General features: G+C 39.3%; 1 protein-coding gene across 2 annotated transcripts in view; it reads right to left on the reverse strand.

Moving 5' to 3' along the window:
* Nucleotides 1-14,248, reverse strand: part of MAPKAP1 (MAPK associated protein 1) — a 161,844-nt gene that overhangs the window by 57,539 nt on the left and 90,057 nt on the right. For both annotated transcript variants that reach the window (XR_014714317.1, XM_084649959.1), the window contains exon 7: nucleotides 6,957-7,066. Coding sequence is in view for 1 of the 2 variants with exons in the window: in XM_084649959.1 (XP_084506085.1) it covers nucleotides 6,957-7,066 (110 nt within the window). In the remaining variant the exon portion in view is untranslated. The remainder of the gene's footprint in view (nucleotides 1-6,956; nucleotides 7,067-14,248) is intronic.

The following is a 14,248-nucleotide window of genomic DNA, read 5'->3' on the forward strand; positions in this document are numbered from 1 at the left end:
TAGACAGCTGCATTCCACAGGGCCCTGGGCTGGAACCCGGGTTCCAGGGCAGGCCTGGGTTCCCCCCAAATCCTCCCAACTCCTGGTCAGACACAGGAGGAGTCTACCTGGACTGTGAGTTCAGAAAAACGGCCAAGCTGAGGGCTGCCGTGAAGCTCCAAGGTGAGCAAATCTGCCAATAAGCACAAGACCCACCAAGGTAGAGCAGTAATGGTGTCACAGTACATAAAAGCCTGTTACAAGGAGAAGGGAGAAAAATTGTTCTTAACCTCTGAGGACAGGATAAGCAGCAATGCGCTTAACTTGCAGCAGGGGAAGTTTAGCTTGGACATTAGGAAAAACTTCCTGTCAGGGTAGTTAAATACTGGTATAAATTGCCTAGGGAGGTTGTGGAATCTGCATCATTGGAGATTTTTAAGAGCAGGTTAGACAAACACCTGTCAGGGATGGTCTAGATCAGTGGTTCTCAAAGCCGGTCTGCCGCTTGTTTAGGGAAAGCCCCTGCCGGGACGGACCAGTTTGTTTACCTGCCACGTCTGCAGGTTCAGTCGATCGCGGCTCCCACTGGCTGCGGTTCGCTGCTCCAGGCTAATGGAGGCTGCGGGAAGCCGCGTGGGCCAAGGGACGAGCTGGCAGCCCTTCCCACAGCCCCCATTGGCCTGGAACGGCAAACCGCGGCCAGTGGGAGCTGCGATTGGCCGAACCTGCGGAAGCAGCAGGTAAACAAACCAGTCTGGCCCAGCAGGGGCTTTCCCTGAACAAGCGGCGGACCGGCTTTGAGAACCACTGGTCAAGATAATATTTAGTCCTACCACGAGTGCAGGGGACTGGACTAGATGACTTCTCGAGGTTCCTTTTAGTCCTACCATTCTATGATTCTTCCAAACCCCCAACAGTGTCTCTACACTGCTAAAAAAAAGGGGGGGTATGTTAAGTCAACCAGAGCCAAAGTAGCAATCAAGACACAGCATTTTGGCTTAGCAGCTTGAGTTAAAGTCTACATAGTTAAAAATTAAAGTCTGATTTCCCCCGTCTTCTCTGCTATTTTAACCCAAATTAAGAACATCTTTTTTGGCAGTGTAGAAATACTCTTAGAAGTTGTTTTATACCATGAAGCATGTTTAATTTAAATCTCTTCAAAATTATTTATTCTTTACTATTGTAATTCTGGATAATCTTGTTACCCAAATAAATCTCCAACACTTCACTGAATCCTGCTTCGCTCTTGGCCTCAATGATGTCTGTGGCAATGAGTGTCACAGGCTAGTCATGCACTCTGTGAGAAAGCATTTCCTTTTATCAGTTTTGAATTTGCCACTTCTGACTTTCAATAAATGCTCCTTCGATCTTGTTATGACACAAGGTGAACAGAAGTTCTAGATTTGCCTTCTCCAGACAAGTCACTATTTTGCATGTCTATCCTACCTCACTTACTTATCTGTTGCTGGAAAGTATACCAGCTCCATCTTTTCAAGTTTTCTTGATAGAAGAGCTATTTCATGCCCTAATCTGGCTCACTGTATGTCACTGATTGTCCTCTATACCTGTTCTATCTTTTTTTCAGATGGGGTGACAACAATTTAAGAGAGCATTCCAGGTGAATGCATAACACTGACTTTTATACTACGGCTATTATATTTTCCATATTCATTCTCCATCCCATTCCTCGCATCTGACCTTTTTGTTTTCTTTTTTGACTGCTGCTGCATATGCAGCGCAAGTCTTCACTGAGCTGCGCACAAGGGCGCCGCAGTTGTTTCCCTGAGCCTAGTTTTAGACTCTGGTAAGGTGTATTAATAGTTCAAATAACTCTTTTCTATGAGCATCAGTTTGTAATTGTCAACATAGAATTTCATCTGCCCTCATGTCATCCATTCGCCTAGGTTGGTTAGGTTCCTTTGAGGTTCCTCAGTCTTCTCCAGTCTTGACCTGACTGGATCATTTTGTGTCATCTGCTAATTTTGCCACTTCCCTGCTCACTCCCTTTTTCAGACCATGTATAGACATTAAACCCCCGGGCAACTACGGAACATTGTGGCGCCCGGAAGTTAACCCTCTGTCATGATGAAAATTGATAATTTATTCATAATTAAGTGTTCTGTCTCCTACGCAGTTTCGGATTCATGAGTGCACTTTGCCTCCTACCACATGACTACTTAGTTTATTTGGATTTTCAGGTACGTTTATTTGGAATAAAGAAATTACATTCTCCCTTTGGATGCATCATTAAAACGGCAGCTCTACAGGAATTACAAACCTACCCAAATCATATCAGTGGAGATTTTGAAACACTTTTCGGTGTTTTAAAACACTCCTTAGTAATTTACTTTTCATCTTATATAGTTGGATTAAGTGAATTTTTCTGTAGTCAGCTAAGTAAGCTGAAAAAAATCAATACAGTTTTTCAACTAATCTTCGGAATGGTCTACATACAAACTGGAACTGAAATAATTAAATCTGTTTTTATTCAAACCTTTTGCTATTTTGGTGCAAATCTATGTGTGGACACTTATTTTGAAATAAAAATGTCCTATCTCAATTTTGTTTAAATCGGTGACTTAAAATGGAGTTAGTTATTCCACTGCAAGTTTGTGCATAGACCAGCCCTTAGTTACCTGGCTGAAAAATAAATTAGAGCAATGGTCCCCAAACTGTAGGGCGTGCCCGGGGTGCACGGCAGGGCCTGGGCCAGCTCCACAGGGAGCAGGGAGGGAGTGCTACCCAGCCCCACTCCTACGCCAGCTCCAGCCCCGCTCCGCCCCCAGCCCAGCTCTGCTCTCATTCCCTCTCTGCCCACAGGCCGGCTCCACCCCCCTCTCCAGTTCAGTCCCCATCTCTGCCTTCAGCCCAAGTTCCTCCGCTGAGCCAACTGTGCAGCAACGGAGGGAGGTTGGGGGGGCGCACACAGATCCCATTACTGGTAAGAGGCTGCACAACAGGGAAAGTCTGGGCAGCACTGAACTAGAACTATGTTAAGGAACAAAAGTTTTCAACTATTGTTCTAGTCTTGGACCCACGTTTAAATAAATCTAGAGAAAGAGCTGTGTACACGAGAAACTTGAGATTGGAGAGGAGGGTTGTGCTGGCTTCTACACTGGACAGGTGGCTGTTCTGATCTCTACATTCTTTGGCGTTTTCCCTCTATGCTTAAATGAAAAATATTAAGGAAAATCCTAATGGGTGCTTTGTAATTCTTCAAAACACAACTTTCTCTAACAGGAAGGCCCAGAACAGCCTAATGTGATGAAATGAAAGAGTGGCATACTGAGATGTGAAAGATACAGTTGAAGCCCTAAATCCGTATTACATGGGCTGTGTGTGTGTCAAAACAGGCCTGAGTTTTTGTTGTTTACTATTAAAATTGTCAATACCTTCATTTAGTCAGACAAAAGTGTTTATTTGGATTAGATTGCAACTTCTTTGTGTGGGGGTAGTCCTTTGTTTTGTCAAATGCCTAGCACATTGGGTGCTATAAAATAAATAATCAGAAGTGAAAAAACAGGTTGTTCTTTTAAAATAAACCCATACACTGAGTCAATGTATGCATTTTTACTAATTTTATTGTGGTTAGGAGCTATCCCTTTCTCTGAAAAGACTGCACACAGCTTTTATTTCTTTTACTAAAAGCACATTTTTATGAAGAACTTTAGAAAGGCCACCACTTAGTCACCATACTCTGTCTTCTCATGCAAGTATTTTCCTAACAGCTACATTTTGATGAATGACAGATTTTCGAAAGATCTATTCCAATATAATTAAAATGTTTTTCCATTTCTTTCAGATTATTTTCCATGAAATAAAGGTCATTACCCACATATACATCCATTTATTGACCCATGTTTTCCTACACTAAAATATCTCTCAATTAAATTGGAGGCCAAAGTCTTATTCAGCTTTAGTCTCATTAGCAAATGTAATTTGAAATAAATGTGTTCATAACATTTTTATAGATGTGATTCATCTAACATATACTTCTGTGTTAATATCAGTGCATATATTAAAAGAGAACTTTCATAAAGCTGAAATCTGAGCTACCATTTGTCACTACAAACTCTATCTGTCATTATCAACCTCATGCTTCATGAGGTTGGTAAAGGTTGGTAGTGACAAGGCTGGTAATGGTATTTTTAAACAAAAGTCAAAAATGGAGCAGCTCAGAAGGTCATTGATTCACAGAGGTGACCTAGGCAGAGAGATTTTCATGAACTAATGCATTAAACCCTTACCACCCATCTGCACATTACAGATTAATAACTACAGCTAGCAACATCCAGGAATATTTGTACTAAATGGCTAATGAAAGTATTCATCAAATTACCAAGAGAAACCAAAAAATCACAGAAAACTAATTCAGGGACTGTATTTAACTCTGCTGTCATTAGAATGTCCACATTACAACCGTTCAACAATCTCTCCCACACCTGAAACATGCCACCAAACTTTCCACCTCTTCACAAATGCAGGATGATTTGAAACGTCATGCAAGTCAGTAATAAGATGGAAAGTTACAGAGAAACTTTTTATAAGGAACTTAAAAATGAGTTAAGCCGTAGCACTAAATCAATAAGCTGAGTACACTGTCCTGAGAAGACTGCACTGTAGATCTGTATGCAAACAGAAAACAAAGAAAATTCTCCAGGAGTTCCAGTTTTATGAAATAATTGCAATACTATAAATCAAAGTTTTAGATAAATTTTCATGGCAATATTTTAAAAAGTAAAAATCTTTTTAAAATAAGGGATGAAATTGAAAGGAGCTGTTTGTTGAACCAGAGGGGATATTCTTTTCCTAAATTAAATTCTATCACCAACTTTTACTGAAAACTGAGACATCACAATCTAGTCTTTAAGAATGAACTCTGTATTACGGTGATTTTAGATACATGACGACATGTTAAAAATATATCAAAATAATTTCGCTTATTTATGGAGCTCAAACACTATACGAGAGAGAATGAGGATCTGCTTCATGAAGTTTACAATCTTAGGCTCTGATTCTGGAAGTACTTATGCACGTGTGTTGATGTCAGTGGAACTATTTATGTGATTAAAATTTAGCATGTACATAAGTATTTCCAGAATCAGGGGCTACTTTAGACAGGACAGCTGACATAAACATACATACTGGATGATGAGGTGTGCCAGTCACATGGATAAAAGTTATATTTATTAAAAAAATGCACATTCCAAACTATTTTATATGTACTTCCCAAGCCTCAGAAATTTAAATACATTTTTAATATACTTATTTCAGAACAGTATATTATTCTGCAATATATACAACTAAGTAGGTATAAGGTTTACAACAGTTTATGTGCAGGGATATCATGACAACAGAATCAAAGTCTTAGAGGAAGGAAAAAACTCCCTTTCTACCACTACTGAACATAAGTAGCAGAATTAAAGAAAACACAGATTTCAAACAGAAAAAAAAAGCAGCATTTAATACACACGGTAGGGCAGCAACTTAAAAATTAAGCTAGCCATCCTCCCATCAGGAGAGAAATTTGACCCCCAGGAAATACATAAAAGTCACCCAAAAAGTGAACAAAAGAGATGTTTGAAAAAAAACCAGAACACCATTCATCGCGGCTAACGACTTGTTCATTATGAGTGATGATGGATAAAGACTTCTCACGCTGAGATGAAATCAAGATTTATATGCATTGTTTCCTCTCCCAACTTGTGGGAAGATCATCATCATTTAATTCTATCTCTGCGGCCAGTGATGGGCATCCAGAGAGCTGGTTATCAAACGGCGCAGTCAGCTGGCAAAAGCAGAAACGTGCAGTTGGCACATCTGGACCAAGCCGCCACAGCTGAGGGTGAACAATGACTCCTGGCAAGCGGCCAAATTGCTTGCAGAAGCTAGCAGGTCTCATCTACAACAGCCCCTACCAGCATCTCTCTCTCTCTCTTTTTACGAGAATCAGATTTTCAATTGCTCTCCTCTGCCATTTTTTACAGCTCTTATCGTTCCCTTGGAATATGGCCTTGAGACAGCTCATCCGTGTCCTTCACTGTGTTATCTCTTCTAACTTTTATTAAAACTTCAGCTTTCATCTGAAGATAGCTAATTAAATCCATGACAGATTATATACGCATTTAAAAGAACTGCACCGAACTACTTTTTCTAAACAGAAAAGGGTTTATTTTATTTTCACATACTTAAAACTAAGGGTTATATAAGGAGGTTTCATTCATTTACAAAGACAAGATACTTATCTCTACCTAGTATATAGATAGGTTTATATTAAAGTTCTCTGTGGTGCGACAAGACTCAGTGCAATTTCTCACAATAATTATTTCTTGCTGGACAGATTTCTCAGCCTTGTACTTTTAAAATATCTCTACTAATATGTATGTGAATGTATATTGATAATCATGAAAAGCAGTGCTTTGCAATACAGTGAGTATTACATATTTTCTACTGTTTTAATGTCAATATGTCTAAGCTATTTGTAAGGGCAACAATATTTTGATAGTATTGCAGGAAGTCAGGTATTCTGTTATTTCTACCCAAGTTATAATCTGCTGTATTTTTTAGAATTTGTTTTAAAAATCACATTAAATACCTGGTTCTGACATAAATGAAAAGTATATAAACTCTAACAAGCAAAGGCATGATCATGTTACCAGTTCATTTCAGGCTATCAGTGACTGGTGTTTAATGCAAGTGGCTTTGTCATAACAAACATATATTACTGATACTGACTCTATGGCTTTGCAGGAAACATCATACAATTCTCCCACTGTCAGTGTTTTTCAGTAGTATCTGAAAAGCTTTCTTTCTGTACCACCTGTGAACAGAGCAGCTTTGGAGCTGTGCTGAAAATCACAATACCAACTAAACAAAAATTAGCATTTTGCATGACAGTCACAAGAAATAGATTTAAGGGGGGAAAAAGTTACTTATGACAAAACATCTCTTTACAGAGAGAAAAACAGGTATCCCACCTGAACACCTCTGTGATCCCTTCCTCCGCTTTAAGGCCTTTTGTAAGATATCCTTCATGGTGACCTTCATACTGTCCACCTGAATAAGTGAGAATCCATGAGCAGCATTTCTGCAAGACACACGCACACACCTTATTACAAAACATAAGACAGTTTATTGCAATCCTCACTGACGTAAGTGTAGTGAGCAAAAGATCTACTGGGTATACCAATTAACTAAACAAAGATTAACACTTGTGACACGATGAGAGGATTTAAGCAAGCTCTGATGAGCAAGTTGGGGACAACAAAGGAGAAAAGTGACAAAGCTCAGGGTATGCTGCAAGGGTTTTCCTAATTTATCATCTTCATTTCAGATCACTTTGTGTGTGTCCTTAAAAAAGGAAAATGAGCAAACATAGAAGGAGAACTCCTTTATTTCTCATTATTAGTAAAATGTGCTAGGTGCTTCGCAGAATACACAAGAACTGGCCCCTACCCCAAAGAGTTTGCAATCTCATTTTCATACATGATACAATCAAGATGCAACAGAATAGTATGGAGGGAAAAACTAGGGCACAGCATTATATTCAGTAAAATGAATGGCTTTGCTGAGCATTGTGGCATAAATCTGGAAGAGAGATGTTAATGAAAACAGGTTAGTTAGTCTGGCCCTCAGCTCAGGCAGGTATTTTGTGCAGGGACGAAGTCTGGTAATTGGCCTCGAGATGGTCTTAGGAGAAATGGACAAATGGGGTACTGAGAGTATTATCACTGGTGAAGTGGAGAAGATGATGATGTAATAAGAGAGGTGCCTGGCTGATCAGTCAGTACATTTTGCCCATTGGACCTTGCAGTCAATCTCTGTTCATGTCAGCAGATGTCACTGAAGGAAATTTCAGAGATGTTAGGCACACACAGGGAAAGGGCTGCACTGTGAGGAAGAAATTGTATTTCACAAGGCAATTTAGACAGGAGGAGGCGGAGCTCTCTCTCTCTCTCCTGATTAAAATACTGAAGTAGCCACAGAGAAACAAAATTCTAGATGAACAGCATGGCTGGAATATTTTAAAACTAACTGGCAGTCAACAACAATCCACTCAATACACTTACATCATTATAAACAGGACCAAAACTGAACGTTATGGGATGACCCTAACTCTGGGAAGAAGTTTAGTTCAGATTACTGTATCAGACCTATCCCTGGAAAATATCCTAGAAGGATCACTGACAACCTGAATTTGTCACATGTTATTTCTCAACCACAACCATTAGTGCCATCAAGAACGGTGTGAGCATGCACAAGTTTGTAATGAGACAGGTTCCTCAATTTTGGAATCCACATATACTGGTCTTACAATAAAACATAACACGTGGCCAACCACTGTCTCCTTTCCCACCTGACCCTACAAGCATGGGCTGGAGGTAGGGAAATATAGCCCTTACATAGAAATTAACATATCAGATTAGATCAGCAGGCCATCTAGACCAGTACCAGATACTGCAGAGGAGGAGCAAGAAACCCTACAATGGATAATTATGGGATAACCTACCAATTCAGGGGAAGTTCTTCCTAAATCAAGGCAGTTATCGGATGGCTTATGCACTGAAGCATGTGGGTTTATATCCATTATACATTAGATAAAATTTAAAAATTGCTTCTGTGAATGTTCTCATTATCCATATAAAATGTCTACATCTCTTTTGAATCCTACGAGGCTCTTGGCCTCAGTGAAGTCCTGTGGCAGTGAGTTTCAGAATTGTGTGTTATGTAAAACTATTTCCTTTTAATTGCCTCCCAATTTCATTTTCCCTTCCCCTTGTTCTAGTGTTATGAGACAGTGTAAACAGGAGAATTACACTTACCTTCTCTGTACCATTCATTATTTTATAGAACTATCCTCTCTAAACTAAACATTCCTATCTTTTCAATCTATCCTCTTTTCATGCCTCTTCAAGTTTGTTTGTTACCCTTCTATATGTGCTGTATATTTTTGAGATGGAGTGATCAGAACTGAACACAGTGCTCAAAATGAGTGAGTACAACCGATTTCTGTAATGACATCATAAAATTTTCCGTCTTAAAGCAGCCAGACATTTTGTTTGCTTTTTTGATTGCTCAGTGTGTGGCAGCAGAGGTTTTCACTAAATTCAGAACCCTGCAATGCACATGACTAGTTCAAACTATCCCTTTCAATGCACACTACAGTTGTCCACACTAAATTTTACCTGCCATCATGCAGCCCATTCATCTAGTTCTGTTAGATCCCTTGAGTTCCTTACATTTTTCTCTAGTCTTGACTTATCTACAGAGGAAAGCTTTGTGGTTTTTCTGGTTAAAAGCTGGCATATGGAAGCAGTGTATGTGCCAAAACACTACAGTTCTAGTAATGGAAACTCTTTTTTTCCTTTACATTTCTAAGTTATCTGACGTGTGCTACTGATGTGTCGCAGGAGGAGTCTGGAGAGCATTTTAAAGCATCAAGGCTGATGAACACCCAACACTAACTAATATGGTCAAACAGGAACATGACCAGCCTTGTGGACTTAAAAAATTATTTCAAATGCGTTTTCTCATAAGCAAACTAAGGTCTTCAACCAAAGCTAAGAATAAGTCAAGCTGCCTGCTGGGAGTGAAGCAAACAATGGCAACTGAGCACTGATGACCTAATTTGGGTTTGCTAATACTAAGACATCTCTGGAACTCCCCTAAATGAAAAACAGACTTTTAATTCTGGTCAATTCAGCCGTTAAAAAGGAAAAGCTGTTGTTGATCCTGCTAGTGTTTCAGTCCATTTTGACTTGGTCAAGCCTTTCCTATCGAGCAGCTGGCCTGAGAACTGTCACACTAATTTTACTGAACATTCTATTACTAAATCATGGCTGAACCACAGCCATTCTTTGCCTCAGAAGCTGGATCCCATCCCAGAACAATCTTTAAAAGTTTATTTTACTGATCAAAGCAAAAAAAGAGAAACCTCTATGTTTTACTATATTTAGTGAGCTATTCAGTAAGTGAGACCTTGGCAAGAGAAATGAAATGTAAAGTGCACCCCACATTCGTAAACTTTTGGATATTTGCTATGGAATAATGCCAAAGGTGTTTGAAATGCCAATCGGAGTTCAGACTTACTAGTATCTTCTTGCTTTGTTTTAGTTAAATAAAAGAAGAACATTGCTCTTCTCTGACAATACACAGCAGAATCTCAGTACCACATGGTAGTACACAGTAAAACCACTAATCTGCAATGAGAGTAGATCTGGGCACAGAACAATGAGATTCTGCTGTCATCTCGGGGCAAGGCCAGTGTGTGACGCCATGTTTCCCATGCACCAGTGGGAGAGAGCAGCATGACACCTCCTGCCCTTTCCCCGGCACTCTGTAATGCTATGGAACTATGCTATCACTTACACTTGGCTGGTGGTGCTGGGGCTCATCCCTATCGCCAGCAAACTGCAAACTTTGCCAATCCCTATTGACCTTCCCTTTCATTAGTGCAGAGTAGTGAGGTGCTACTGTGGTGGAAAATGCATTTCAAGGGTTACTTGCCAGGTTCTCAGTCATTTCCTATATTGGTACCATACATCAAGTATCCTCATTACAAGTATACCTTATCCAGCATACGTTTAAGTAGGTTTTCAAATTACACACATTTTAACCTAGCCCACTGTTGTGTGATACCATTATTTTAAGCCAATGGATTTATCTTTAGCTGCTAGAAAACATCGGACTGACAAAGACAGACTATTCTATCAATTAAAAGTACCTTTAGAAAAAAGAGAATCAAAGAAATTCCTTAGCCTGTATTTTTCTGTCATTTTACGAAAACATACCTGGGTGACAAGGTTAAATCAAGCAAAGGAAATCCCTGGCACTTATCATCCACAAGCATTACTGATAAATTGTGCAGTGGAGGAATAAAGGATTACCTTCTGTATTTTTTCATTACACTTTTCTTTTGTTACAGAATACATAAATCCATTGTGGCACAATGTAATATGTATCATCGTGCTACACCTGTGGACGTTTCATAACGGCTGCCATGTCTGTGCAGTCAGGAATGATAAGTGAACCACCCGTGAATGTTAATGATAGTGATCATTCTGAGGTAACTTGGCTTTCCATCTTCCTTTACAGCCTTAGCGCTGAAGCCAGGGTGGCAAGGTTCAGGAGAGGAAAATGAAAACAAGAGAAAAGGCAAAAGCTTCAAAGCTTGGAATGTTGATTTTTGGGAGAAGAAGTAGGGGATTTATACAGTATCTTAGTCTTGGGTTCAGTTTAGATAAATAAACTAACAGTTAAAAAAAAGAGGAAAGGCTTCTGTCGTCAACATTAAGCACAAACTTTTTCATGCACTGTCTGTGCTTTTCTCTCATGTGGAAACAACTTTTGTTCTATTCTGAGGTGGAATCTATAGCACTTACAAGCTTTCTGCAGAAAATAACTGACATGGTTGAAAATGACTGGTGATGACTAATAATGTTTTCCATCTGAAGAGTGTGAAATCAAAGTTGATGCTAAAAATCCCAGTTGATGCACTGTCCTTAACTTAAGATGGGTAATTTTTAGATAGGGTGTACAATAATGTGAATCATGACGACTGTGTCAGCCCACACTTTTAGCTCTTTCTCTGAAATGCCTTGCATTTGTGGCTCTAAAGTAAGCCTCATATTACTTTTGTGTGCTTTTAGGTTTGATTGCCATACTGTGATAATACTTTAAGTTAACCTTTATATATTTGCATTTTATATACATGATAAAATATGTTTTGTAAGTTATATGTACAGGTATGAAAACAGAGGATAGGACTATTGGGGGGAAGCTTCCATAACCTCTGAATTGCATTTGCAAGTGTACCACAAGGAAGACGTCATATGATTTCATTGTTTCCAATCTGAATCTCTCAGGTATAAAGCTAGTGTAACTTTGGGAGGAAAAATCCATAATGATCAAAGCAATTTGAACAAAACAGGAACATAAAGCGTGCTCCAGGCTAGAGGCCTTGTATGCCAAATTTCATCTAGGAGCCAAATGGCGGCAGAATTACCAACTCCTGAACAATGCCATTAGTCACAGAGCGTCAAGCTGTGACAATAAAATTTTCAGGAAGAAGAAAATCCTTATGGGTAGTATCAGAATTACTTTAAATAACTGGCTCATTTGAAGTAAATCTTTCAGGTATTACTTCATCAGCTAACAAAGTTCACACTTACATGAATGCAGTGCTTTGTTTGACTCAACCTGACAAATTCAAATTGACATCAAAGCTGATTGTTTGAGAATGCAGTGTTTGACATTGGACAAAGTACCCCTTTCCATAACAGTCATTTTCCAAAAACATAACTCGCTAGACTAATGGGCAGTTAGAAGCCACTTTTCCTTGTGTAACTTTGCCAGAGTCCTTGGAACTTGCCAAATTCGGTCATGCCTGCTTAGCTTGCTCAACTGATTGTGCCAGAAAAGAAAATAAGACACAGATGTATTTGAGCTCTTTCAGATGCCAGTAAGAGAGACAGCTAATGGCTTCATTTCGACCCTCCCCTACCAGCTGGGCACAGGTGGGGGCATAATGAGGTCCCTCTCCCTAATCAAACTCAATTATTTACTACTCTATATAACCACAAAGACATTTACATTCAGCTAAGAACATAAAACACACCATGGGCTACTTCCAACCACTGCCACTGGGTATTTATAACAAACTCAAGTGGCTAAGAGTTTGCCTTGGCAAGGAGTTTAAGGGTATAAAGTTCTGCAAACTGTTTCTGCTCAAATATGTCCTGCTGAAATGGGGTCCCAGGCGAGGTTCCATAATTGTCAGTTCAGTGAACTGCATAATAACTGAGAATGTATTCAACATACAATATGGGCAAGATCTTGAAATCAAATGCCACATTTCATCATGAAGCTTCTCAGAAGCATCAAGTTTTTTCACCAGTAAGTGATACAGTATTAATAAACATTACAAGTCACTAGCCTGACATAGTAGCAATTGAGAATACTTTAAGGTGAGAAGAGAGAGACAAAACAAAAAAAGAATATAATTATATGCATTACAACAGTAGTAAAGGAAAAAAGATGTAGAATCTTAAACTAAATCCCTTTAAAAAATACGAAGTATAAGCAATTTTACAAATCATTACCACACACACACCAAAAATACAAAATTAACTATCATAAGAATAATCTTTGCACTTTTTGTGTACAGAAATATTACTCGATTAGAGTCATCAAATTTTGATAATCTTTTCCATCTTAAATTAGATTTCTCTAGGGTAATTTGTCAACCAAATTCTTGTCCAACTGAGTAACACCCAGACATTTACTTATTGGAAAAGTTGTTAGCAAAGACTGATAGCAATTACTGATTTTGTTTTATTTCCTGTTAATCCAGAAGCCACTGTCTCTATTAAAGTTACCTTTCTGTGTAACACAAGTTCCTAAGCCATCAAGAGACACTAACAGTTCACTGGCAGATTCTGGTAACATGGAAGGGTTGGCAATTAAGGATGGTTTTGATTTAATAAAAAGGTCTCTTTAGTAACTACTGGCCAGCCATATATATATTCAGTAATTCTCCCAGTCTTTAAAACTCTCTGCAGTTCATTTATTTCACAGTTCAGAGTATTTGTAATGGTCAGAAAAGAACTTTTCTTATTATTTATAGGTCGATCCCCAACCCCAGTCAGTAGTGGGTACAGATTTCTAGAGAGTTCAGGTTTTTTTTTTTTTTTGTTTTTTTAATTAATCCATAGGAAGCTGGCAATATCTGCATTTCTAGGGTTTTCTTGTTCAAATGAAGACCCAATGCTAGGATGTATTAGAGTATCTCCTAACTGCTACTGCTTTCAATTGATTGGCTTCATTACACCATATAAAATTTGGAGCAGCTGGTCCACCTTGCTTAATTGGTCTACCTAATATCCTAGGAAAAACATTACATTTGAGTGTGGTGAGTCCCCCTGAGCAAGCAGTGTTTATTATTATTGGATCTGAGTGTGTCCCCAAGATCTGTACACGGAGCTCAACCTTTGTACGCTGATCTCCCCCTCTCCCTCCGGGGGCCGGGTGGGGATAAAAGGCAGCTGCCTGCACCGCACTTTCCCCTGCTCTCAGGGCCTTGTGGCATTCAAAAGCCATGCAGACAAGTGGCCTGAGTTAGCAAATCAGTCCTGAGCTGAGATGGGGAGGATGCTCATGGTCCTCCAAGCTACCACCTTTCCTGCAGAGCCCACTCTGGGGTAGGAATTTTCCTGAAGAGGGGTCCCTAGGACAGCCATGGTTAGAGGCCACCTACTAGCAGGAGTGGGGG

Source organism: Lepidochelys olivacea (assembly GCF_965140295.1).
Source record: "Lepidochelys olivacea isolate rLepOli2 genome assembly, chromosome: 16".
Taxonomy (NCBI): Eukaryota; Metazoa; Chordata; order Testudines; family Cheloniidae; genus Lepidochelys; species Lepidochelys olivacea.